We start from the raw sequence: 20235 nt of genomic DNA, 5'->3' as shown, positions 1-20235 counted from the left end.
GCGCCACCATACAGCCCTAGCTTGTGACTGACGGAAGCTATGAGAAGCATATTGACCAGCTTCCCGTTTCGCCGCTAACAGATCAATAAACTAGCTCTCTATGCGCACTCTGCTCCGCCCACGAGAGCAGAGTCTCCCCGTTGCCATGACAGGTGTCTGTGGAATCATGCCTAGTTGATGCACACGGCTATCTTTCCTCGCAAGTGGCTCCATGGTCTGGGTATGTCCACCTCGTACACTGCGCCACAGCAATGTCTGGTGTCAATATCAGGATCGCTGAACTCTACCACAGTACGAGTGCTGCTGGGTTGGATAGAAGGCCTTATACCTTTTTGCGAAGCTTGGCCTATCTCTTCCAGTGGTCTTTGTTCGGCCTAATTATTGAGTAAGGAGCTTGCAGCTTCATATACTACTAGATGGGAAATCTCTGGGTTTGGGTACTGTACTGGCTGCGGATTTTCAGCCGTGGTTGGTGTGTCCATCGAACAAACAGGGATGACTTACGAGATCTAGGAGTGAAAGGTGTGGTTTGGGGTGAGATGGGAGCTGGCAAAACGATGCGACATCTCGATACATCTAGATACGAGGCAGTGTTGCCCGTTGCATATCTGCTACTTCAAACGAGTTCCCTGGTCAATATATTATATTCGTCTCCCGCTGGCCTATCTTCATTCGTGGGTACCATAAGCAATTGAAAGAGCGGAGATGGTACAGAAATGGGCAGCAGATGGTTGGCAGTCTCTTCAAGTTGTACAAAACACAAACCAGATCCAAAGAACGGGCATCATAATGTCATTATTAACGCGGTGCAAAGAAAACACGGTTTCGTTGCGGTTGGCCAGCCTGGGAGCGCGAACGTAAATCAATCCAAATCAGGGACTGTCGCATCTTGTTCTGGCAATCTGGTGTAAACGATGTGCTTTGAGTTGAGTTGGTACAGAGATTTTTTTTAGGGGGTTTTCTGTTTTCTGATTGTTGTGCAACGACTGGTCTTTCATGGGGAGAGGCTGAGACTGCTTGAGCATGAGTATCTGGAATAAAAGTTTGAACGACGGATAGTATTTACCTCAGCTCCCCAAGATCGTCCATATGATTGCACATTGCAACAAACAGATCAAAAAAGAACTTGTGACCCATCTCCATTTCGAATTGCATGGTTCCACTGCGCTTGAAGATGTCGCGGGTACGAATGATCATAGCCAGGTAATGAGCGCGCAGTCGGTACTCTGAGTCCGGGGTATTGTCGTATGCGTACCGCGCGGACCGGATAATGACCTCAATAGGAATCCCGGTTTGCAGACCCTGCTTGCGGAGAGCAAGATCCTTGAGTTCCTCCAGGCCATATTTCTCCGCCGCACAGTACACGGCAGTATCCCGGAGGATGAGATCCCCCACTCCAGAGTGGAAAATTGTCGCTTGGCTCAGACCGCTGCCGCCGGGGTGGTGCTCGTCCTGGAAGGTCTCGAGTTCCCATGTCTTCCGGCCTCTGTTACGTTGCAAGCGCGGAGTATAGTCGCCCTTGTACAGGAACTCGAGAACACAGGACAGAATCTCAGGCTCCCTGTAGGTATGTTATTAAACTGCCAAAAAAAAGGAAGAGAGTGGCATATATACTCGTCTGGTAAGAGCAACGCCTTGTTCACGCTTCCTATCGGAAATTGGTCCTTAAGTACCGAGTCGAAGAAGGGAGAGCGCGAGAGAATGTTCTCGTGGGCTACGAAAAGGCGCTGGTCCCGACTTACAACCAGGGTAACTATAGGGCTCAGGAGCGGACTAGGGCTCAGTTAGCACCGGTACAATACCCCGAGCAAGTATGCCGAGAGCGACTTACTTGTCCGTTGGACTTTCCAGAGACTCCTGCATCTTCATCTTTGCATGCCCGTCGAAAGACTTCCTGGGGGCTTTAGTGGCCTTGGCCACCTTGTCCCGCGAGCAAAAAGAGCGTCTGACAACCATAGCGTTGCCGTTGCTATCCATCCACTTGACCAGGAACGATACGAGAGCTAGCCAAGTGTAGAGGCAAAGGAGCGACAGAAGAAACCAGAAGACAGGAAAAGAGCGGACGGCGTAGTCAGATGAAAACAACGACGTAGCCGAGTCACGCACGTTGCATGAGAAGAGCCCTGGAAGCCTTTCCAAGACAAGATCCGTCTCGTAGTTGAAGGCCTTCATTGACGAGAATGAAAACCGACTACTGACGAGCGAGAAGGAACGACGTCCTGGAAGAGCAGCTTGCGCGGACGCGCATCTACTTATTTCGTCAAGAAATAAAGATGTAGATGCCCGTAGCGGAGATTCGGTCGGCTCTGTGAAGCGTGGGGAGAAAGAAAAGAAGAGACAGGTCGAAGCGCCGACGATGATGACCAGATACAAGGCAGCAGCCGCGAGATCATGTGATGACTCGAAGATGCAGTCATGTGCTGCAGATGTTGATAAAAGGGCATTTTTATCGAGGCCATTGGAGGGGCAGACAATTAGTTGCGCTGTTAGGCATCAAATTCACCCAATCAGGGCGAGCGAGGCGGCTGAGCGAGGGCTGTGCAGCGTCCAGTCAGCGTCGTTATCGAGACCTTGATGTGATCGCTGGTGTAAACTCTTCAGAGCAGATTGTAAGGAAGGTCAAGGGAGGAAAGAATATCACTACTGGAAGTTAAAAAGGATTCTGATGAGTTGGACAAAGACTCGGACAAGATGGCAGTACATACACTATCCTCTGACATTATTGCGACGAACATGGTATTGCAACAAACGAAAAGAGAACGGCCGAGCGCCCACATAGGAAAACCATGATCGGAATTGCAAGCTTGTTACCCGTAAACTCAACAGCGCCACATATGCATACACTTATACACCACAGGCATGCCTTGTAGTATTTGTAACCTGGGAGAAGTTAGTCCGTCATGCTGCCTTCTTTCTACGTCCACGTTTCGGCTTCTCTGCAGATGGCTCGGCTTCAGCGTCATTGTCGTCCTGCTTCTTCGCTTTCTTTGCGCGCTTTGAGGCAGGAGTAGCAGCTGAATCTTCGTCCTTGGCTTTGCGGCCCCGTTTCGAAGACTTGGTCTTGGCCTGGGCAGGAACAGGTGATTCCCCGTCAGTTTGATTGTCATCAGAAATGGGCTTATCCTTAGGGTAGCCGGTGGACTTCCTCTTGGGCTTTCTGGGCCTGGTCTCCTCGTCCTCATCTTCGGCGACCTCGAAACGACTGCGTTTCTTTGGTTTTGAAGTTTTGATGGGTTCCTCCTCCTGGGATTCTTCACCCTTCTCCTATAAAGCGGTTGAGCTCTTGCGCTGGTTCTCTGGTTCACGAAGGAAAAATAATGTGCATACCTTATCTGAAGCCTGAGCTGCCTTCTTCCTAGGAGTACGCACCCGGAAGCCAGATTTACCGGGCTCATTCATCTCGGGATCCTATACAGCGTTAGTCGCCCTTTCTCCCTCGGAAGTGGCTGATTGACGTCGAAATCGCGTAAAAAAAAAAATAGAGAACACTCACCCCCTTCCAATCCTCGTCATCAACGTGGCCCTGATCCAGGGCCCTGACGACCTTCTCCTGCATCTCGGAGGGGAGCTCGTCATATCCATCAAGCAAATCGAGATCTCGGTCATCGCCTTCCCCAACAAGCTCCTTAATATTGCTGACAATCTTGGGCGTAACGCAACCCCTGCAGGCTCCGTCAACCGAGGCTCCTTGAAAAGCTCCAAGCTAAAAAATAGGTGAAAACGAGGAGAAACAAAACTAACCAGTGCCGCCAGAAGAAGGCTTGGATTCTCTCGGTGTCGACCCATGAGCCGAATCGCAGCTCGCCCTGGGGGATCTTGACCTTGTTATCTTTGCATTCCTTATTCGTGCAGCCTGCGCGGCCTGTGCGCGCTAGTTCTGTTTTTTGCATTAGAAGTCTACTTCAACGAGAATAGGCCAGGCGGGGATAGATTCTTACCTACGCGGTAGGATGGCATGTTGACGCGACTCAAACGCAGTTTGAGAACGGAGTTCTACTTGAGCAGAGAGATAAACGAAATGAAGAAAATTCGAGATGAGAAGGAGATGGATAATAAGGACTATCTGCAACAAGGTAAGAAAAAGAATAAGTTCAAAGAATGGAAGGATGAAAGAGATGAAGCTTGAAAGACCGAGGAGCCAAGGGTCGGCGAGCGACCCAAACGGAACCCGCCAAAGACCAAGTCCGCAGCAGGGTTGACATATTCCCTCCACAAGAACACGCTCTCTTCTGGAAGAAAGTACTCTTTACTCTTGCCCTGTTTTCTGACATCTAGGCCCCAATTGAATGGGAAATTTACATAAAAAAGAACGTCGAGTCGCATGCCTGCAGTCCGATAACAGAGACCCGTTCCGTGTTTCATCCATTCAAAGACCGAACCTTGCGACAGGTCAACAAAAGGCTCCAAATATCGGTGAGATGACACGGAGAGCTCAGTCGTGCTGGTACTTCCAAATGAAAAGAATCTTTTGAATTCAAAACTACCTTGCAGAGGTAAGGCAATCTATCTCCAATTATGATACAGCGAACAGGTTTTCAAATGTCCAGAAGCCCGTCGAACGCAGGTCAGCCTCTCACGTAGTCCCCAATAAGCACCTCGAACTGTCAATATCTGACTTAAGCTTCTGTAAAGATTCAACATGCTTTTGCAACGTGATAGCAGCACCAACGCTCAGCCGAGACAAAAACTCTGACGCTCTGAGCTCCTGGCTGTTCTCCTGCGAGGTTGTGCGGTTATGGTGTTCAATCAGCTTGAGCGCCTCTTCGATGGCTTTGCGTAGTAGCTGCGGACGCGTAGAAGAGGGGCTCGGGAGATAATTCCAAATCAATACGTCCTCTAGTCCGCGAACAGGGCGCACGAGAGCGTGCAAAATATATTTGCGTGACATCAGAAATGCTTTCTCGGTATACTGAGAAGATTCGACGCTGCCGCTACCTTCGGCGGCAAGGGTTTCGTATCCGGCCTCGTCTGAAAGAGCTTAGCACATGGAGTGGATTTTGATAGTGGGAAGCGTACTATAGAATGGTGCTTTGACCAGGACCAGTCCTAAAATGGAGACTAATATCTGCAATACTGTCGATTTCTCAGATGACCAGGCCTCATGAGTGTTTTGGGCCTGCCATGTTCCGAGAAGGCTGAGACAGATTCTCCCGTCATTGTAAAGGTTGGGATTGATAGGTGATCCTTGTCCAGCAGACCAAGCGTGAAAAAATGCCGAAGGTGGATGAGACGGAAAGTCTGGGTTAAAGCTCATATCGATCACAAAGGGAGCATACTCATATGGGGTGCCTTGAGGTCCTATGAACATGATCCGCAAGAGGTCCATCCTCGACTCCCATGTTCGTACAAATATTCCAAGTGGTAGCGAAGTTTTAAGAATCTCAAATTCCTTCTGGATGCGCTTCAGGCGTGCCCCGAGTGCTCCTGAATTGCTGCTGGCTATGAAATGGTGATCCGAGGGAGGTGAATCTTCCAATATAGCAAAGCTTGGGGGACATGAAATTGGCTCGGCAAAACGGAGAATAGGTAGTGTCCTGGGCTGCGGAGATACTGGAGGAGCCGTGTCGTCAACAAGCGGGGCTTCCCTACATGGTGTTTCAGGGCTATCGAGACGTATCTCCGACACGCCACTTTCCCCCAATTTCCCGATCCCAACTATCGTATATGAAGCACGAACGGGGTCATCCAAATCAGTAATGCCATGGCTTGTCACTTTTGTATTCGGATCAAGGTCGATGATATTGCCATCGGGATAGTCGTTCTCCCTGCTCTCATATGCTTGTGAGGCTAAGGAATAATCTCGCGAGCTGGACGGGCCTGCGCTTTCAACGGTCGGTGTTTCGGGTGGCGACAAAAAGATAGGTGGTGCCGGGTCACACCAATCAATTACCGCTAGGATTCTCTCCAGGGGAACCTGGATATCGCGGCAGGCAGGAGCGCCGGGAAGCCGAACGGTGATGATTCCGCTGGTATCCATGGCCACAATCGCCCCGAAGAAGTCAACAGGAGCCATCGATTCATCACTTTGAATGCTGTATCGCCGGCGCAGAGGAGGTGCACGGATGGTAGTTGTTTCCTTGAACCATTCGGAGGCTACTATTTCCGACTTCATAGATTGGAGATAGTTTGAAAAGCTTGAAAAGATATCTGGAGCAAGGAGGTCTTTCCGGCGGGAGCTGGCGGCGGGATTGGCCTCTTCCATAGATGATGGAGATATAGCTGACCGATCGACAGAAGTTGGGACGAGGATCACTAAGTTATCCAGCGCCTTGTTCAGAGCAGACAAAGTTGCAAGCTCGTACGCAGACACTTTTGTGACCGTATCACTCAGTTGACCCAAGGACGAGCGAGGACTAAGTGCGTTTCCCCCTTTAATTAACTCGACATTCGAATTTTGAAACCAGCGGACAGACGCTATCTGGTCTCGACTATCAACTGCCTGAATCACGCCAACTTTTGGCACGTGTAATGTCCCTTCCATTCGGTCCCGAGAGGAATATGGTAGAGAGCTCCGGTCAGTATGAAAAGCCTCATCCACGGCTTTGATGCTGTCTTTCAAGGCAGTAAACTTTCCCGGCCATAAATGGTCCTCAAATGTGCCGCAGGTGCGCAGCGAAACGGCAGCTTCGGTGGAGCAACTCCCATCTTGCCACCGTACCACAACCTCAGTTTTAGAAGATACGATCCGGTAGATGTTCAAATCATATCCAAAGCTTTGATCTACCGGGATATGGCAATAGCCGGGATAATTGATTGCTGCGTTTATAGGGTCACGAAACCGGACTCGCTCCCCAATATCAAGCACTGACCCAAAGCTCGATTCCGGAGAACCCTGAGTCGGCGGCTGCCCAAAGTTGCACTTCACAGCTTTTCCCTGCAATGCTGACAGTCTCAGGACCTCACGATCAGGGCTACGTTCATGTGCTCTGGTCGAAAACACGTTGGGACATAGCCAGTCGATATGGATATCCTCTATTGGTGTAGCCAACACATAAGCTTGCACTACTGGCCCTTGATGTCCGGGCGGAAGATGTTTTCGGCTAATATTTGATGTTTCGGTGAGGATGAATTGACCAGGGCTGATGTCGTCTATGTGCGAAGCCAAAGTGAGCATATGCTTCCCATTACCTAGATTGTGGGATGTCGCTCCTGGTAATGTCGGGGAAAGTTGGGGGTCAGCACGAAGAGGAAGCTCTAAGGCAGACGGGTCTAGAGGAGAGATGACCCCGGAATCTGGAAGGAGCAGAACCGCGTCGCGCTCAACTTCCACAATTTTCCCTAGTTTCTGACGATAAACGATATAATCGTCTTCGGAGAATTCTTCGATGCCTATTATATCGCTTTGACGAACACCATAGATCAAACGAGGGTCAACCTCAGGATCCTCAGTTGTCGGAGGGCCATCAACGTTACCGAAAGGTCTTTCGGTGAACCTGATAGGGAGACAGTCCCCTGTTATGGGGTCGACTGGCTGAAAGGCAATGGGCTCAAGGGTGTACTCCGTTGTTGCGCTGATGGTCATGCCAACCATCGTGTCATCCGCCTGTCGCTTCACCGTCATACCAAGTACGAGAGGGCGGTCGATGAGCTCAAGATCATCCACATGGATAAGAGAGCAGCCAAGCGGAGATTCACAGAACCCAACGAAGACATATCCTTTCGGCGGCTGGCCATCTTAGAATGCTCTGGAGAAAGGAAGGGAGTAACCTACCACGCCGGTTGCCATGAACCGCATGAGATCAGTTTCTGGGAGCTTGGGCCATGGAATAATTGTTATATCGGCCAGTGGTCCATGATCATCAACCTTAAGACACTGTCAATTCGCAGTGTTTGACGGGTTGCATTGGGGGACCCGTAGCATACATCGTAAGGGGTTCTCTATCACGCTATTAGCTGAGCCAGGACATGGTCATCCAGCTCAGAACTCACCAGAACATACCCGAGCCGAGAGGGGTCCGATTTGAGACAACATGCATCACCGAGTCCGAGCTACATATCACCGACTTAGCAACCGAGCTCTGGGCCGTGAATCAGTCCCGAAAACCGGTAAAGCAGAACTACAGCGGCTAGACGCCCCCGGGTGCTGGTAGGTACTCTTAGACGGGCCCCGCATCAAGGACTAACCTCATTATTTCTTGCTCCAGCTTGAGAGGTTGCGGTGGGGGGAGCGAATCCCGGATCCATTTGGCAAACAGCGGGGTAATCAGACTGTTGTCAAGTCTTGGGACGACAAATAACGCTCAGTTGACAAATGGCATGAGTACGACCCCTGCGGGGGGAGCAATAGTCAGCCCAAATTACACGGGGGAGAAAAGTAAAGATATCCAAAGCACAGAGCAAAAGAAACAAGCAATCAAGAAAGGAACGGGTAAAAATGAACGAGACGAAACACAGAAGAGTGGAAGAGTGGGTAAGATCTATAACAATCGAGACAAGTCGAGTGCAGCAGTCTGTCACATGCACAGCGTCAGGCATGATACACAGGCCCGCTCACAGCCCGAGTGGCCGGAGATTTGCAACAAACAGAAATGCTGGACTCGGTCTTGGATCGAGTCTAGCATGAATCATGATGTTGTTGACAGGGAACCCCTCGGTCAAGTTGTGCTCCTGACGATCTGATCCACCGGGAGGACTCGCCCGAGAGCCAGCGGAGATCACTACTTTTTTGCTCCTTGCATCATCACCGTCACGATTCAGCTCCACCACGAGTCCTCCTGACGCGTCCGTCCACTCCTTTCAGGATCTCAAATCTACTCATTTCGCCGGCCACTCGGCCCAAACCAAACCTTATCGGCTCCTTTCACATCCAACCTCATTCGGAGCTTTAGCGCTTTGCGCAACCCGTCCTTGTACTTGGTACCAGCAGTCCATCAACACATCGTCTCACAAAGCCACCGGAGCCAACTAAAGCAATCCCATCGAAATGTCCGAGCCAGGCCCCGAGTCAATCCCCACAAGCGCCGACCCCCGCAGCAAGCGTCCGGTCAAGCGCCGCGCCGTAACCCCCCACGGCGAACAGGCCAGCCAAATTGAACATCTCTTCCGCGACCCCAGCAAAGAAATCCGACTCCCCACCGCATCCCAACACAGGAGTGCTTCATCGCTCCCTGCGCCCCCGGAAATCGTCGCAAACGTGCAGGGTTCGTCGGCTGGTGCGGGATCGGGCGAGTTCCACGTTTACAAAGCGAGTCGAAGACGGGAGTATGAGCGGTTACGGCTGATGCAAGACGAGATTGATCGGGAGAAGGACGAGAGCGAATGGGCGAGGAAGATGGAGGAGACAAGGAGGAAGGATGAGGAGAAGACGGAGAAGAACCGGAAGAGGAGGGAGAAGAGGAACGCCGCGAAGAGGGGGAAGAAGAAGGGGGGTACTACTGGTGGCGGAGGTAGTGGTGATACTGGGAAGGAGATGGATGGAATGGATACTACAGAAGATGGGAAATACGCGACGAACGGGTCGATGGATGGGATCCATGAGGAGCCTTCTGTCGAGACGCCTGGTGTCATTATTCATGAAGATTGAAGGTGCTGTCATACGAAAAAGCGATGCACGGATTGAAGATACCCACTGTAATTTTAGTCTAGGATATTCATACAAATCAAGTCAGAATCATGCAGCATTAGGTACGCGTTTTTGTTTTCCCTAAAATCCTAACGTCTATTCTTCCCCACCACCGCTAGCAGGAGCCGCCTGTTGTGCCGTCTTACCACTGCAGATATCATCAACGCGAAGCAGGAGGCACGCAGACTGTTTATGGTTAGGTAATGGACTTGACAGTCTTAAATTTACGGTGCTTACCTCGACAGCAGTCTTAATGCTCTGAAGCTTGACCGCTTCAGGCTCCCAAACACCATATTCCTTCATATCAACCAAGGCACCAGTGTCCCCGTCTAGACCCCATGTGGTATGGCCTTCAACATGCTTCGCCCTCATGCGGGTGAGGACTCGAATAGGACTGGCCCCAGCGTTCTGTGCCAGTGTCCGGGGAATAACCTCCATGGCATCCGCCACAGCCTTGTAAGGCCATTGTTGGACACCCTCGATTGACTTGGCTAATTGACTGAGCTTGACGGAGACAGCCATCTCGATGGCACCGCCACCAGGGCTGAGGCGGGGGTGGAAGATAACGTTCCGAGCCACAGACATGGCGTCCTGCAGATTGCGCTCGATCTCATTGATAATGTCCTTGGATGGACCACGGAGGAGGATTGTGCAAGCCTTGGGGTTTTTGCACTTCCTGAGGAAGGTGAAATATTCGTCACCAATCTTATCGATCTCGAAAAGCCCGCACTCGGTTCCAACGTCAGATTCTTGGAGGTCGTCCACACGGTTGACGATCGTGGCACCCGTAGCTCTGGCAATGCGGTTGTTGTCCGTTTTCCTCACACGGCGGAGTGCTGTGACGTTGGCCTTCATCAAGAAGTGTTGCGCAAGATCTGGAGATAATGTTAGAATGGTAACTCATCCAGCAGGCTAAGATATCCCTACCAGAAACACCCTTCTCGGTGATAACAACGTCAGGTTTCAGGGCCAAAATAGCGTCACACATGTGTTTGACCTGCTCTTCTTCAATCTGCAGAATGCGGTTCCAGTCGTCTTCCTTCGAAATCTCAATGTTCGTCTGTGATTCGCCCTTCTTATATTCCAGTGGACAGTCCAGGAGCAGGATCCTGGGGTTCTCTATTCTCCTCCGCATCTTCGGGTGGGTGATGTCCTTGTTGACCATCACACCGTCAATAACCTCGCTGTCTTCAATCTGGCCACCAGGGATCTTCTCAATACGGGCGTATCGCTTAATGTCAACCTCTCTCTTGCCACCACCAGCATCGAACGAGACTGTGCGGACAGCCTTCAGCGCCAAGTCACACATTAGATCCGACCACCTTGAAACGAACTTTGTGCCAATGGAAGATTTGATAAGGGTGTACATCGCTTTGTCGTCATCAATATCCACGGGTAGTGAGACCTCCTCAACAATCGCAAGTGCATCTGCTAGAGCGCGTTTGAAGGCGGATATAATGACAACCGGGTGGATGTTACGTTCGAGCTGAGGAAGGGCCTGGGCGAGCATTTCACCCGCTACAACAGTCAGCAACAGGTCAGAGAGGTTAACAGTTCCACATAGTGAGCCGTACCGAGGATTATAACAGTAGTCGTCCCGTCTCCGACCTCCTCGTCTTGGGTACGGCTGAGCTCAATCATGCTCTTAGCAGCGGGGTGCGAAACTTCAATTTCTCTGAGAATAGCATGTCCATCATTCGTAAGAACAATTCCTCCCATAGGATCCAGCAGCATCTTCAGCATGGCCTTGGGTCCGAGACATGATCGAATAATATCCGCAACTCTGCGAGACAGTCTATTAGATTCGAAGTGGGGTGTAGGTAAAACTTCCACGTACGTCTTTGCAGCAGTAATATTCGACAACTGAGCTTTCCGACCGACCTGTCTCTCACCACCATTGGTGTCTGGCGGGTGTTAGCTCTCTGCGGGGAGGAAAGGTCAACTTTCTCGGTCAACGTACTCATCACCACCACCGGAGCCTGCATTTTGGCGGTACTTTCGGGACTCGTGGGGGATAAAAAGGAGAAAGCAAAGAATATTCCGCGACAACAACAAGTTATGGACCAAGCTAAGAAGCAGATGGTCAATCGGGCTGCGTTCTGAGGAAGGAGATCTGGTGTTGTTGTGCCCGCCTTCACCTTCAAATTTCCGGCTCTTGTCGAAGTGGGATTGCGAACTGGGAGCTCACGGCCACTAATCTCCTTCAGGCTTAGTGTGTTTCTACTCCTGATGTACGAAAGGTATTTCCTTCGGGCTCCTGCCTGATGAATCCCTGCCTCTTAAACAACTCTATCATGCATCAGGTTGTCAACTCTCTTCAATTCCAACATTATGCGTCACTAGTATGCGCTCCCAAAGATTATCGTTACATTCAAGCCCACAAACCCCATAGAAACCCATCCGTCCCAACCCAAAATTTCGAATATCAACCAATATTTGTCATCCATCAATCGGAGCAGCCTTCGGACAGCAAAGCCGAATCAACCCTGGAAGAACGCTTTCACTCGCTGTATCTTTGAGCGCACATGGTCACGCACCACAGGCATTAACGACAAACATCTTTTCAATGGCTCTGGCGACACCTGCCCCCGTCGCTCCCGAACCTTCTCCTCAGCCCTCGCTTCATACACATAGTATGGTCCAGCACATCTCCACGACATGTATTGACCGTACGATGACTCCCTCCGACCACGGCATACGGAGACGTAGTATCCTCCCCCTGCAGCAGTCTCAGCACAAGCCGTGCAGGGTATACGAGAGCCACTAAGATCATATAAACCAGCAGCACAGGTGTCCCCATGTCTAGCCCTACAGTCCCTCTAAGTCCACAAGAGGCCGGAACCCACGCATGCCTCACAGGGCACCAGGTCATCCCCTCCGGGCGCGAGATGCTTGGATCATACTCGTTCATAATCTGAGCCTCCAACTCCCTCGCGGCTGCAACCTTTGCAAGCATATTCTGGTACCATCTCTCCGCGTAGACCTTCTCGTTCTCGTAACGATTCGACTCATGACTCCGCATTCGCAGATGTATATTCTGTCTGCATTCCTTCTGTAATCGGTGGACTCGCTCGAGTTGGATCTCGCGCATGGTGTTCTGGAGGTGGAGGGGGAGGTTGGAGAGTGCAACCTCGTCGAGCTCGAAGATGACTTCTTCTTCGTCAGCTATGGAGTTGGCGTCATCGTTTGCGTGTGCCTTCCCTGGGGGATTATGCTGAGCGGCCCGTGGCACTCCGTTGCGAGTCTTGATGGCGGCGGGATTGCAGTAGTTTGTCTTCACCGGTGGTTTGGTGCGAGATGGCATTTTGCTTGGCTGTTGTTTCTGTAGGAAGAGGTGCTCTGAGGCTGCTGTCGAAGATATTTGGATGAATGAAGGCTAGGTGGTATGAGCTTTGAAGCTGCTCGTGGAGGAATGGGTCGAGGAAATAGATGGGAAATCGGAGATTGAAGGAAGAGAATAATGGATAACCGAGTCTCTTCCTCAGCTCGTTGTATTTATTTGCCTGTTGCGAGAGAGTTCTGTGAATGAAGTATGTTTGTAAACAAGCAAGTCCCTTAAGGTCAATTCTATTCACTATGCAACATGGCGATGTTTCTATAGCAATATGCATTAGGCATATGAGAAGATTATACGCAATATCCTTCCAACTTCTCTGCTATGTGAGATGTTATCTACTCTTCTCTCCTGTTAATGTGACTGGCTGTTAAATAAAAAAGTTGGGTATCGAATGTATTTCAAACATTATAGTACAGTCGCCTAGGCAAAGAGGAGATTATATATGATGTATACCCCAAACACTCATCGCGCTCATGAATCAGTACTCCCGACTCTCACCAATGTCACAAACATCAAACACTCCAGTTTCGGGTATTTCATGCTTCTTTAATGCCTCCTTGAGCTTCTTAGGAGGCTCAAGCACGTCCTCTTCCGTCAGCACCCAAGTGCCCCAATGCATTCCCAGTGCCTTCTTGCATTTGGTATCTTGGAAGATCTCAACGGCATCGTGAGGGTCCGAGTGTATCGCGCTCATGAAGAATCGCGGATCATATGCGCCAATCGGGATTAAACCGAGATCAAATGGACCGCGAAATTCGCCTACCTGCTTGAAAGCAGGGCAGGAAGGGAAGTTATATTCTGGAGCATGATCATCCACGCCATCTGGAAGCTCCGGTACTGTTCTATAGCCGGTGTCTCTATATGAAGTTTTGAAATTAGATGCGATTTGTTAGGAAGATACAATTTGAGCAACGCTTACCCGGCGAAGTAGACCTTGCGCCCCCCCGACTCAACATACCACGAGGCCCACAGAGTCTTACACCGGTCAAATGGAGTTCTTGCACTGAAATGCTGACAGGGTAGACAGCCGATTCGGGCTTTGATATCTGCCGGTTTTGAGCTCGCATCGCCGGCGGTGTCCTCTACACGGGATGCGGATTGCGAGGGAGAAAGTAGAATATCGCGCTCATCCCACCAGTCGAGCTCCGTCACATTCAGTATGCCACTGTTGATAAACCACGTCTTGTTTCCAAGGGGTACAAAGAAATGACAGTTTGGGTGTCGCTTGTGGATATCTTTGACAGTGGGAAGGGAGAGATGATCGTAATGGTTGTGGGAAATCACCACGGCATCAATGGTGGGGATATCCTTGATCTCGCAAGGCGGTTCTGTATATCGCTTCGGCCCTATCCAAGACAGTGGAGAACATCGATCCTCAAAAACTGGGTCGAACAGCACGCGTAAACCGCCGGGGAACTCAACATAGTAGCATGCATGCCCTAACCATGTTGCTCGTAGGGTAGACGTTTCTCGACTTGGTAGAAAATCCGGCTTCTGCACCGGGACGGTTGGAGGGGTGGTGTCGGGGCGGTTGGCCTTACCGGATACGAAGCGCCTTGGAGATGGTTAGGGGTTTGCGCGTGCCTCGGTTCGCTCATTCCACTCACCACAGAACTTGCCCATGCTTGTTGAAAGGGGCATTCCATGAGCTGTGAGGTAGATCAGTCTTGGACACCAGCTGATAATTTACTTTGTCAACCTACTCCCAAGGATTGTCAAATCCGTTCTTGCAGTGATGCGCTTTCTTGCTCGCATCCTCCGGGCCCTGGGAGGAGGGGGAAGCAGATACGGTCAGGGCGTACAGAGCGGTGGCAGTCGACGAGGCCATTCTCAAATTTGTAGCAGCGAAGCTCCGGGAGAAAGAGAAACTCGTGTTATGCGAACGAATATGAGACCAGCGTCGCAGAAAGGCCTGCATCTTCGCCGCCACGGCAGAACAGATGCGTTATGTAGGTTGGGAGAAGACGGAGGAACGAAGGTTAGGCAGAAGGGACCGACGCGCCACGATTCGAGACGTTGGCTACCAAGTATTGTTCAAGAATTCCAACACTCCAAGCTAGTGGATCACCCATGTTCATCCTTCGTCATGGGTGCCTTTTTTTTTGGCTGATGAAAGCCATGGAAGGGAAGGCCACCGTTATTGCCGGTATCTCCGAGTCGACGCATCCCTATTTCCGGCGGAGGGCTCAAGTCGTCGATTTCAATTTGCCCGACGGTAACCCCCGTCAGACCTCTTTCCACGGCTCTCGTTCATCAAACTTCTCGAGCGGGAAGGTTGCGAGAGATTATTGCACAGAAACCGGGCCTGTAACGGCGCCCAGACCACATCCAGACGCAGCAGATCGGCATGCGGTAGCTCCGACTCCGGGAGTCGATGAGAAGGATCTGATCTGTTTTGCGGCCCTCTCTCTGAAACAACGAACGTTCTCGACTCCCTTGATGGCCCAAACTTGATGGTTGGTATGGACCAGTCTGGACCGACTTCTCCAGGGCCGCTTTCTCCTGGGGATTTTGTCGTCCATCGAAAAAATGAAGCTATTCAAGCCGCGGGGCGGCCGACCGGAGATGGCGGGCTGTGGTCCCAGCTTACGACCAACCCCTTTTTCACAGCGGTAAGAGAACTTGAAATTCGAGATTTTGCGCCAGGCGAAAGTAAATAACCAGGCTAATTCGCTTGCGATCTTAGGGATTCGGCCTTGCAGGGCTTGGGGCGGGACTAAGACTTGCGCAGAAGGGCCTTCGACATGGCGCGGATCTTCTTCGAAGGCGCATGCTCGTGGAGGTTGAGATTACCCACAAGGACGATTCATACCCATGGTTTTTACATTGGATGACGCTTTATCAACAATCGCAGCTCAGTGCAGCTCAGTCAGCAGCCAGCAGGCCTGGTTTTATGGACTCGCTCCTGCGACGACTCACCCCAGGAATGCGCCATCTTTCCATTCAAACTTTGAAAAAGGAACAACCGAACGGAGCCATCCATACTCATTTTACGCTGGTGCCGGGCCCGGGGAAACATGTTTTACGCTACAAGAATGCGTTCATCTTCGTCAATAGGATGCGTGAGTCCAAATCGCAGGATATCACCACAGGTCGGCCTTGGGAGACGATCACCCTGACTACGCTCTACTCACACCGCCATATCTTCGAAGACCTCTTCACAGAGGCCCACACATACGCCGCAAAATCGTTCGAGGGAAAGACCACAATATATCGTGCCGAGACGAGTTCGTGGACACCCTTTGGGGAGCCGCGACGCAAACGTCCACTAGAATCGGTGATTCTGGACGAGGGGGTGAAGGAGCGGATTGTGGAGGACGTCAAGGACTTTCTATCCAGCGGAAAGTGGTACCATGATCGTGGAATTCCCTACCGCCGGGGATATCTCCTGTACGGCCCACCAGGGACTGGCAAAAGCTCATTCATCCAAGCCCTGGCCGGAGAACTGGACTATGACATTGCCATTATGAATCTGAGCCAGCGAGGTATGACCGACGATCGACTCAATTATCTCTTGACTATCGTTCCCAAGCGAACCCTCGTACTACTGGAGGATGTGGATGCGGCCTTCTCGAATCGCCGTACCCAAACCGACGACGATGGCTATCGCGGAGCCAATGTGACTTTCTCCGGCCTACTAAATGCCTTGGACGGCGTGGCAAGCGCCGAAGAGCGCGTTGTCTTCCTCACAACGAACCACGTAGAGCGGCTCGACGCGGCTCTGGTACGTCCGGGCCGGGTGGACATGACCGTACGCCTCGGTGAAGTCACTCGCTACCAAGTTGGCTGTCTCTGGGACAGGTTCTACGGCGAACTGGACCCGACAGGATCCTATCGGCTAGCTTTCCTTGATCGGCTCCAGGAACTGGGGGTCCTCGAGGATGAGAGCGGCTGGAAGGCCGATCGGTCAAAGACCACAAGCGCTGCGGCTTTGCAGGGCTTGTTCTTGTACAATAAAGGAGATATGGACGGAGCCATTGCAATGGCTGAGGGGCTGACTCAAGGAATCCATGATGAAGCTACGGACGGAGAGCCTTGAAGGCCGAAAGAACCTGTATACTATGTGCCACGATAGACTGTTTCGATAGACGCGGAATAATGCCGTACAATAGAGAGTTCTCCGTGTCTTGCAGTCTGGTCAACCGCCCTGGTTGCTGATGGAACTGTTGGTGCCCCGCAGCTATTCCTCGATCGTTTCTTCACCTGCGCAGCTTCTCTTCACAACACACTTCTGGTTCATCAAGTCAACGATGTCACCAAATCACAGAGGCTTCCTGTCCCTAATTTATCCCTATTGGACGGCCTTGGTGGAATGTGCGATGCACTGGCCCAGTTAACGAGCCAATCTCGTCCCCAGTCCCTTCTGCACAGCCTGCAGGGCCAAATGGATCTGGCCCTATGTGACATGGTACCTGATCCTTCAAGAGCGCAGCGCTTGGGAAACTGCAAATCAGCGCTGCCATGGAGCCTTCCTCGAAGCGCTGCGAATGCAAACAAGCCACCCGCTGTGATGAGGGCCGACAGCTCGCCGACGGACCAGGGAGGTGTCGACGTTAAGCGCCCGCGTGGGCTCCCAGGAACAACACGCAGGACAAATGCTCGTTCTTCACACATGCGGGAGCCTGTCATCATCCAGACCCTTATTCTCCACCGAGATAACTTTGTGATGATTCAAGAGCCAAGATATGGCGGGCGCGCGCCTTGTCACACTCGTCCTGAGGTTGGGCGTCCCGGAAATAGTGATGATGGTATATAGTGATGGCTGTGGGCCTTTTTCCTCGCTCTGGATTGTGCTACTGGGATTCTCATTATATTCTAGATTCCACAGTCTCCGCTCATTAATTGAGTCGAACGCCAGCGGCCTATGCACCGTCGCGACTGCTGTGCAAGTCTCGTCGTCGGTTGACTACCCTTGAACACCATTGAGCTGGCATTGAGCAGGTCTCATTCATTCTCTGCCCAGCAAGTCCGAGGTCCAGCCATGAGCAATTCACAGTTCCAGCTATTCCCACCCCCGGCTCCACAGGGGCCCCCCAAGAACCCTTTCCGGAAGGCCCCTAGAAGGCCATCGATTGACACCCAGCCAACGGCTACAACCCCGCCAGAAGACCCGAAGGGGAAGAGCTCTGAGGCGAATGCTGTGATACTTCAGATTGTCGAGCCACATAGCATAAAGCCTCCTCCCAGAGCGCATGCCCCTCCTCTCCCACCCCGTTCGTTCACCCCTGAGTTGGTACCAGGGCCGTCAACCGAGTCGCCATCTCAACCCCGTCTGCAGAGCCAACAGAAACAGTCTTCCCCAGACACAGCCGGTCTGGCATTGAGATCGGATAGCCACGATGAGACGAGCCTTAGGCCTACTCAAAGCCCTCCACAGTCCTCAGTCTCCCCGGTAGTTCCGATAAAGTCGATGTTTCCCCAGTTCAACCCTGGCGCACCACTCAGCCAACAACAGTACTACAATGGGGTCTCAAAGAATTTCTCACGGCCGCGCTACAGACCTGCCGATTTAGATCTCGAGTCTACACCAGCGCCAGAGATTGACCGAGCACTCGGTCCGAAGACAGTGCCGGCTGATATCCATGATTTCCCGGCCGGAACACTGGACCTCGTCGAAATTCAATATTCGTCCTCCGCACAGCTCAAAAATTTATGGGAGATCGCAAACGGACAAAAACCTGATCACCTATCAGGCGCCTTCAATCTTCGCATGGGACGGTAGGAGCTCACCCCTCTACAGCTACGAAGGTAGATCGACAGTTTCTGATATTCACAGAACCGACCCTGCAACCTTTGTATTTGGTGACCCGAACTCCCCCTTTTACACAATGCAAACCTACTCTACGAACGAGTTATCCCTCACTAGAGCAAACCCCTCTATTCCCAGCAGCAGTATCCCCATCATGATGCTCCAACTGGAAGACCGTCGTCGCCGCGAGCCCCCGAACGACGGCCTAGTCTCTCACCTCTTTTCGCGCCTCGCCGCTATGCTCGCAATTGAACAGGCAGCAGACCTAGCTAGACAACACCAGCTATCCCCACCAGATGCCACAGAAGTCGAGGCGAATGCTCTGAAGCGAGCAGCCGCGCAAGAATCTTGTAAACTTTCCTGGAACACTACAAAACGAGTCTACGAGCTACGCCACCCTTCGTTAAACCGACAGTATCCAAACCATGACTCGCAGCCGGCGACACCACCAGCCCTGGTCGGCGCAGCGGGCATTCCTCTTTCCCCGACGCGAGCCCAGCGTACCGGAGCTTTACACGTCACCGTCTCAACACCCTCAGCAAATCCTGAGCAGAATCCAGGACAAAGTCAAGCGCCTACGATCCTCGTAACAGCACCACTTCCAAACAATTCGCTCAACGGCGCCGCCTCAGCAGCCGCAACACCTCGAACGTCCACTCTCCCATTCTCAGGGTCTGAGTCAGACTCGGACGAGACCCTCGCCTCCCTTGACCTACGCACACTGACTCTCTCGATCTCCGCATCTGCAATTAGCGATGCTATTCCCTCTCTTTACGCCATTGACTCCGTTGTCGCGGCTGTTCTCGCAGTTGCAGTGTCGGATGCCTCCACAAACCCCGTTCTCGCGGATATGCCGTTTTACGACCCTCATGGAACGCAAGTCCAAATACCCACACCACCAGAGCCCGCACACGCACACGCACACGCATACGCACACGTAAGAGCACCCACCAATGGGCCGGAATTCCTTGCCACCCACGCAGAGCGCGACGACACCGAGCCTCCACGTATCGAAATTCCGACGCAAACGCAAACAGACGCGCCAAAAAGGTATCGCAAATGGTGGACTCTATTCCGCTCAAAAATCACACAAATTCAGCGGAACAAACGTCAGAAAATAAGGCCCAGAACAGCCCCGCACTCTTCTCCAAATTCTCCCGAGGAAATCGACCTCGAGAAGTACGGGATCCAAACATCCGTGTCAAAAAACCACGAAACCAAGCAAGAGGAGCTACCTGGTTTCGTGCGGGGCTTGATAAAGCTTTTCCTCTGGGGGCTGAAGTTGATGTTCTGGGCGTTAACTGTCGCATTCAAGATCCTTAGTTGGGGTCTGAAGCTGGCTTTCAAGTGTGTCACTGGTGAGAAGGCTTGATGCCGCTCTCCTGCCTGTTCCTTCTTGTCTTTCTTCTAGCTTCGGAACACAGAATACCTAATGATGATTATGATGATTGATATCCCTTTGGTTATTTATTCATGTATATAGGTCTTTACGTTTACGTTGTGTTCCGTTGGTCTACTCTAGCGTAGGTATCGAGTCATACTTCTTCCACTACCCCAAATTGAGTCCCCGCAATTTTATATAACAAC

At 51.6% G+C, this 20235-nt stretch overlaps 9 protein-coding genes across 9 annotated transcripts; 3 read left to right on the top strand and 6 right to left on the bottom strand.

The window, feature by feature from the left end:
• Window positions 1–844: 844 nt before the first annotated feature.
• On the bottom strand, window positions 845–2284 carry BJX67DRAFT_241203 (uncharacterized protein). Its single transcript, XM_071026096.1, has 4 exons — window positions 1832–2284; window positions 1615–1773; window positions 1067–1561; window positions 845–1013 (listed from the first exon to the last, which is right to left on the bottom strand). The coding sequence occupies exons 1-4, from the start codon at window positions 2170–2172 to the stop codon at window positions 995–997; spliced, it is 1014 nt and encodes a 337-aa protein (XP_070882659.1). The 5' UTR covers window positions 2173–2284; the 3' UTR covers window positions 845–994.
• A 452-nt stretch (window positions 2285–2736) lies between these two features.
• On the bottom strand, window positions 2737–4104 carry BJX67DRAFT_241480 (uncharacterized protein). The gene is made up of 5 exons (XM_071026099.1): window positions 3939–4104; window positions 3742–3877; window positions 3494–3662; window positions 3328–3408; window positions 2737–3258 (listed from the first exon to the last, which is right to left on the bottom strand). Exons 1-5 carry the CDS (start codon window positions 3955–3957, stop codon window positions 2899–2901), a joined length of 765 nt encoding a protein of 254 aa, XP_070882658.1. The 5' UTR covers window positions 3958–4104; the 3' UTR covers window positions 2737–2898.
• A 363-nt stretch (window positions 4105–4467) lies between these two features.
• BJX67DRAFT_241057 (ubiquitin-conjugating enzyme E2) lies at window positions 4468–8279 on the bottom strand. The gene is made up of 6 exons (XM_071026094.1): window positions 8125–8279; window positions 7930–7989; window positions 7864–7878; window positions 7712–7804; window positions 5017–7666; window positions 4468–4968 (listed from the first exon to the last, which is right to left on the bottom strand). Exons 1-6 carry the CDS (start codon window positions 8182–8184, stop codon window positions 4574–4576), a joined length of 3273 nt encoding a protein of 1090 aa, XP_070882657.1. The 5' UTR covers window positions 8185–8279; the 3' UTR covers window positions 4468–4573.
• Window positions 8280–8743: 464 nt separating this feature from the next.
• BJX67DRAFT_241168 (PRKRIP1 family protein) lies at window positions 8744–9792 on the top strand. Its single transcript, XM_071026095.1, has one exon. The coding sequence runs from the start codon at window positions 8924–8926 to the stop codon at window positions 9521–9523; it is 600 nt and encodes a 199-aa protein (XP_070882656.1). The 5' UTR covers window positions 8744–8923; the 3' UTR covers window positions 9524–9792.
• On the bottom strand, window positions 9569–11770 carry BJX67DRAFT_363174 (chaperonin-containing T-complex subunit CCT3). The gene is made up of 6 exons (XM_071030068.1): window positions 11523–11770; window positions 11400–11466; window positions 11137–11345; window positions 10490–11080; window positions 9800–10437; window positions 9569–9748 (listed from the first exon to the last, which is right to left on the bottom strand). Exons 1-6 carry the CDS (start codon window positions 11545–11547, stop codon window positions 9659–9661), a joined length of 1620 nt encoding a protein of 539 aa, XP_070882655.1. The 5' UTR covers window positions 11548–11770; the 3' UTR covers window positions 9569–9658.
• Window positions 11771–11840: 70 nt separating this feature from the next.
• Window positions 11841–13195, bottom strand: BJX67DRAFT_363172 (uncharacterized protein). Its single transcript, XM_071030067.1, has one exon. The coding sequence runs from the start codon at window positions 12864–12866 to the stop codon at window positions 12126–12128; it is 741 nt and encodes a 246-aa protein (XP_070882654.1). The 5' UTR covers window positions 12867–13195; the 3' UTR covers window positions 11841–12125.
• A 76-nt stretch (window positions 13196–13271) lies between these two features.
• On the bottom strand, window positions 13272–15112 carry BJX67DRAFT_363168 (putative Zn-dependent hydrolase/oxidoreductase family protein). The gene is made up of 4 exons (XM_071030066.1): window positions 14603–15112; window positions 14507–14548; window positions 13819–14454; window positions 13272–13756 (listed from the first exon to the last, which is right to left on the bottom strand). The coding sequence occupies exons 1-4, from the start codon at window positions 14815–14817 to the stop codon at window positions 13378–13380; spliced, it is 1272 nt and encodes a 423-aa protein (XP_070882653.1). The 5' UTR covers window positions 14818–15112; the 3' UTR covers window positions 13272–13377.
• A 249-nt stretch (window positions 15113–15361) lies between these two features.
• Window positions 15362–16938, top strand: BJX67DRAFT_374433 (bifunctional AAA family ATPase chaperone/translocase BCS1; the record flags this gene model as incomplete). Its single annotated transcript, XM_071031550.1, has 2 exons — window positions 15362–15511; window positions 15586–16938. 2 exons carry the CDS (start codon window positions 15362–15364, stop codon window positions 16936–16938), a joined length of 1503 nt encoding a protein of 500 aa, XP_070882652.1.
• A 780-nt stretch (window positions 16939–17718) lies between these two features.
• On the top strand, window positions 17719–20219 carry BJX67DRAFT_363165 (uncharacterized protein). The gene is made up of 2 exons (XM_071030065.1): window positions 17719–18617; window positions 18676–20219. Exons 1-2 carry the CDS (start codon window positions 17881–17883, stop codon window positions 20018–20020), a joined length of 2082 nt encoding a protein of 693 aa, XP_070882651.1. The 5' UTR covers window positions 17719–17880; the 3' UTR covers window positions 20021–20219.
• The last annotated feature ends 16 nt before the right edge of the window (window positions 20220–20235 follow it).

This window comes from Aspergillus lucknowensis (assembly GCF_044049455.1).
Source record: "Aspergillus lucknowensis strain CBS 449.75 chromosome Unknown BJX67scaffold_49, whole genome shotgun sequence".
In the NCBI taxonomy this organism is placed as follows: domain Eukaryota; kingdom Fungi; phylum Ascomycota; class Eurotiomycetes; order Eurotiales; family Aspergillaceae; genus Aspergillus; species Aspergillus lucknowensis.
The sequence above is the reverse complement of the archived record's forward strand: the minus strand, read 5'-3'. Positions and strand labels throughout refer to the sequence as shown.

Coding starts and splice junctions, on each gene's coding strand:
- BJX67DRAFT_241203 (XM_071026096.1), bottom strand. CDS start 2,172: ATGAAGGCCTTCAACTACGAGACGGATCTTGTCTTGGAAAGGCTTCCA. Junction 1,774..1,831: donor CTGGAAAGTCCAACGGACAA/GTAAGTCGCTCT, acceptor ACTGAGCCCTAG/TCCGCTCCTGAGCCCTATAG. Junction 1,562..1,614: donor GCGTTGCTCTTACCAGACGA/GTATATATGCCA, acceptor ACATACCTACAG/GGAGCCTGAGATTCTGTCCT.
- BJX67DRAFT_241480 (XM_071026099.1), bottom strand. Junction 3,663..3,741: donor GCCTTCTTCTGGCGGCACTG/GTTAGTTTTGTT, acceptor CGGAGCCTGCAG/GGGTTGCGTTACGCCCAAGA. Junction 3,259..3,327: donor CAGCTCAGGCTTCAGATAAG/GTATGCACATTA, acceptor TTATAGGAGAAG/GGTGAAGAATCCCAGGAGGA.
- BJX67DRAFT_241057 (XM_071026094.1), bottom strand. CDS start 8,184: ATGGATCCGGGATTCGCTCCCCCCACCGCAACCTCTCAAGCTGGAGCA. Junction 7,667..7,711: donor GGTTCATGGCAACCGGCGTG/GTAGGTTACTCC, acceptor TAAGATGGCCAG/CCGCCGAAAGGATATGTCTT. Junction 4,969..5,016: donor GGTCAAAGCACCATTCTATA/GTACGCTTCCCA, acceptor AAGCTCTTTCAG/ACGAGGCCGGATACGAAACC.
- BJX67DRAFT_241168 (XM_071026095.1), top strand. CDS start 8,924: ATGTCCGAGCCAGGCCCCGAGTCAATCCCCACAAGCGCCGACCCCCGC.
- BJX67DRAFT_363174 (XM_071030068.1), bottom strand. CDS start 11,547: ATGCAGGCTCCGGTGGTGGTGATGA. Junction 10,438..10,489: donor CACCGAGAAGGGTGTTTCTG/GTAGGGATATCT, acceptor CATTATCTCCAG/ATCTTGCGCAACACTTCTTG. Junction 9,749..9,799: donor GCATTAAGACTGCTGTCGAG/GTAAGCACCGTA, acceptor AACCATAAACAG/TCTGCGTGCCTCCTGCTTCG.
- BJX67DRAFT_363172 (XM_071030067.1), bottom strand. CDS start 12,866: ATGCCATCTCGCACCAAACCACCGGTGAAGACAAACTACTGCAATCCC.
- BJX67DRAFT_363168 (XM_071030066.1), bottom strand. CDS start 14,817: ATGCAGGCCTTTCTGCGACGCTGGTCTCATATTCGTTCGCATAACACG. Junction 14,549..14,602: donor GGATTTGACAATCCTTGGGA/GTAGGTTGACAA, acceptor TCTACCTCACAG/CTCATGGAATGCCCCTTTCA. Junction 14,455..14,506: donor AAGCATGGGCAAGTTCTGTG/GTGAGTGGAATG, acceptor ACCATCTCCAAG/GCGCTTCGTATCCGGTAAGG.
- BJX67DRAFT_363165 (XM_071030065.1), top strand. CDS start 17,881: ATGAGCAATTCACAGTTCCAGCTATTCCCACCCCCGGCTCCACAGGGG. Junction 18,618..18,675: donor TTCAATCTTCGCATGGGACG/GTAGGAGCTCAC, acceptor TGATATTCACAG/AACCGACCCTGCAACCTTTG.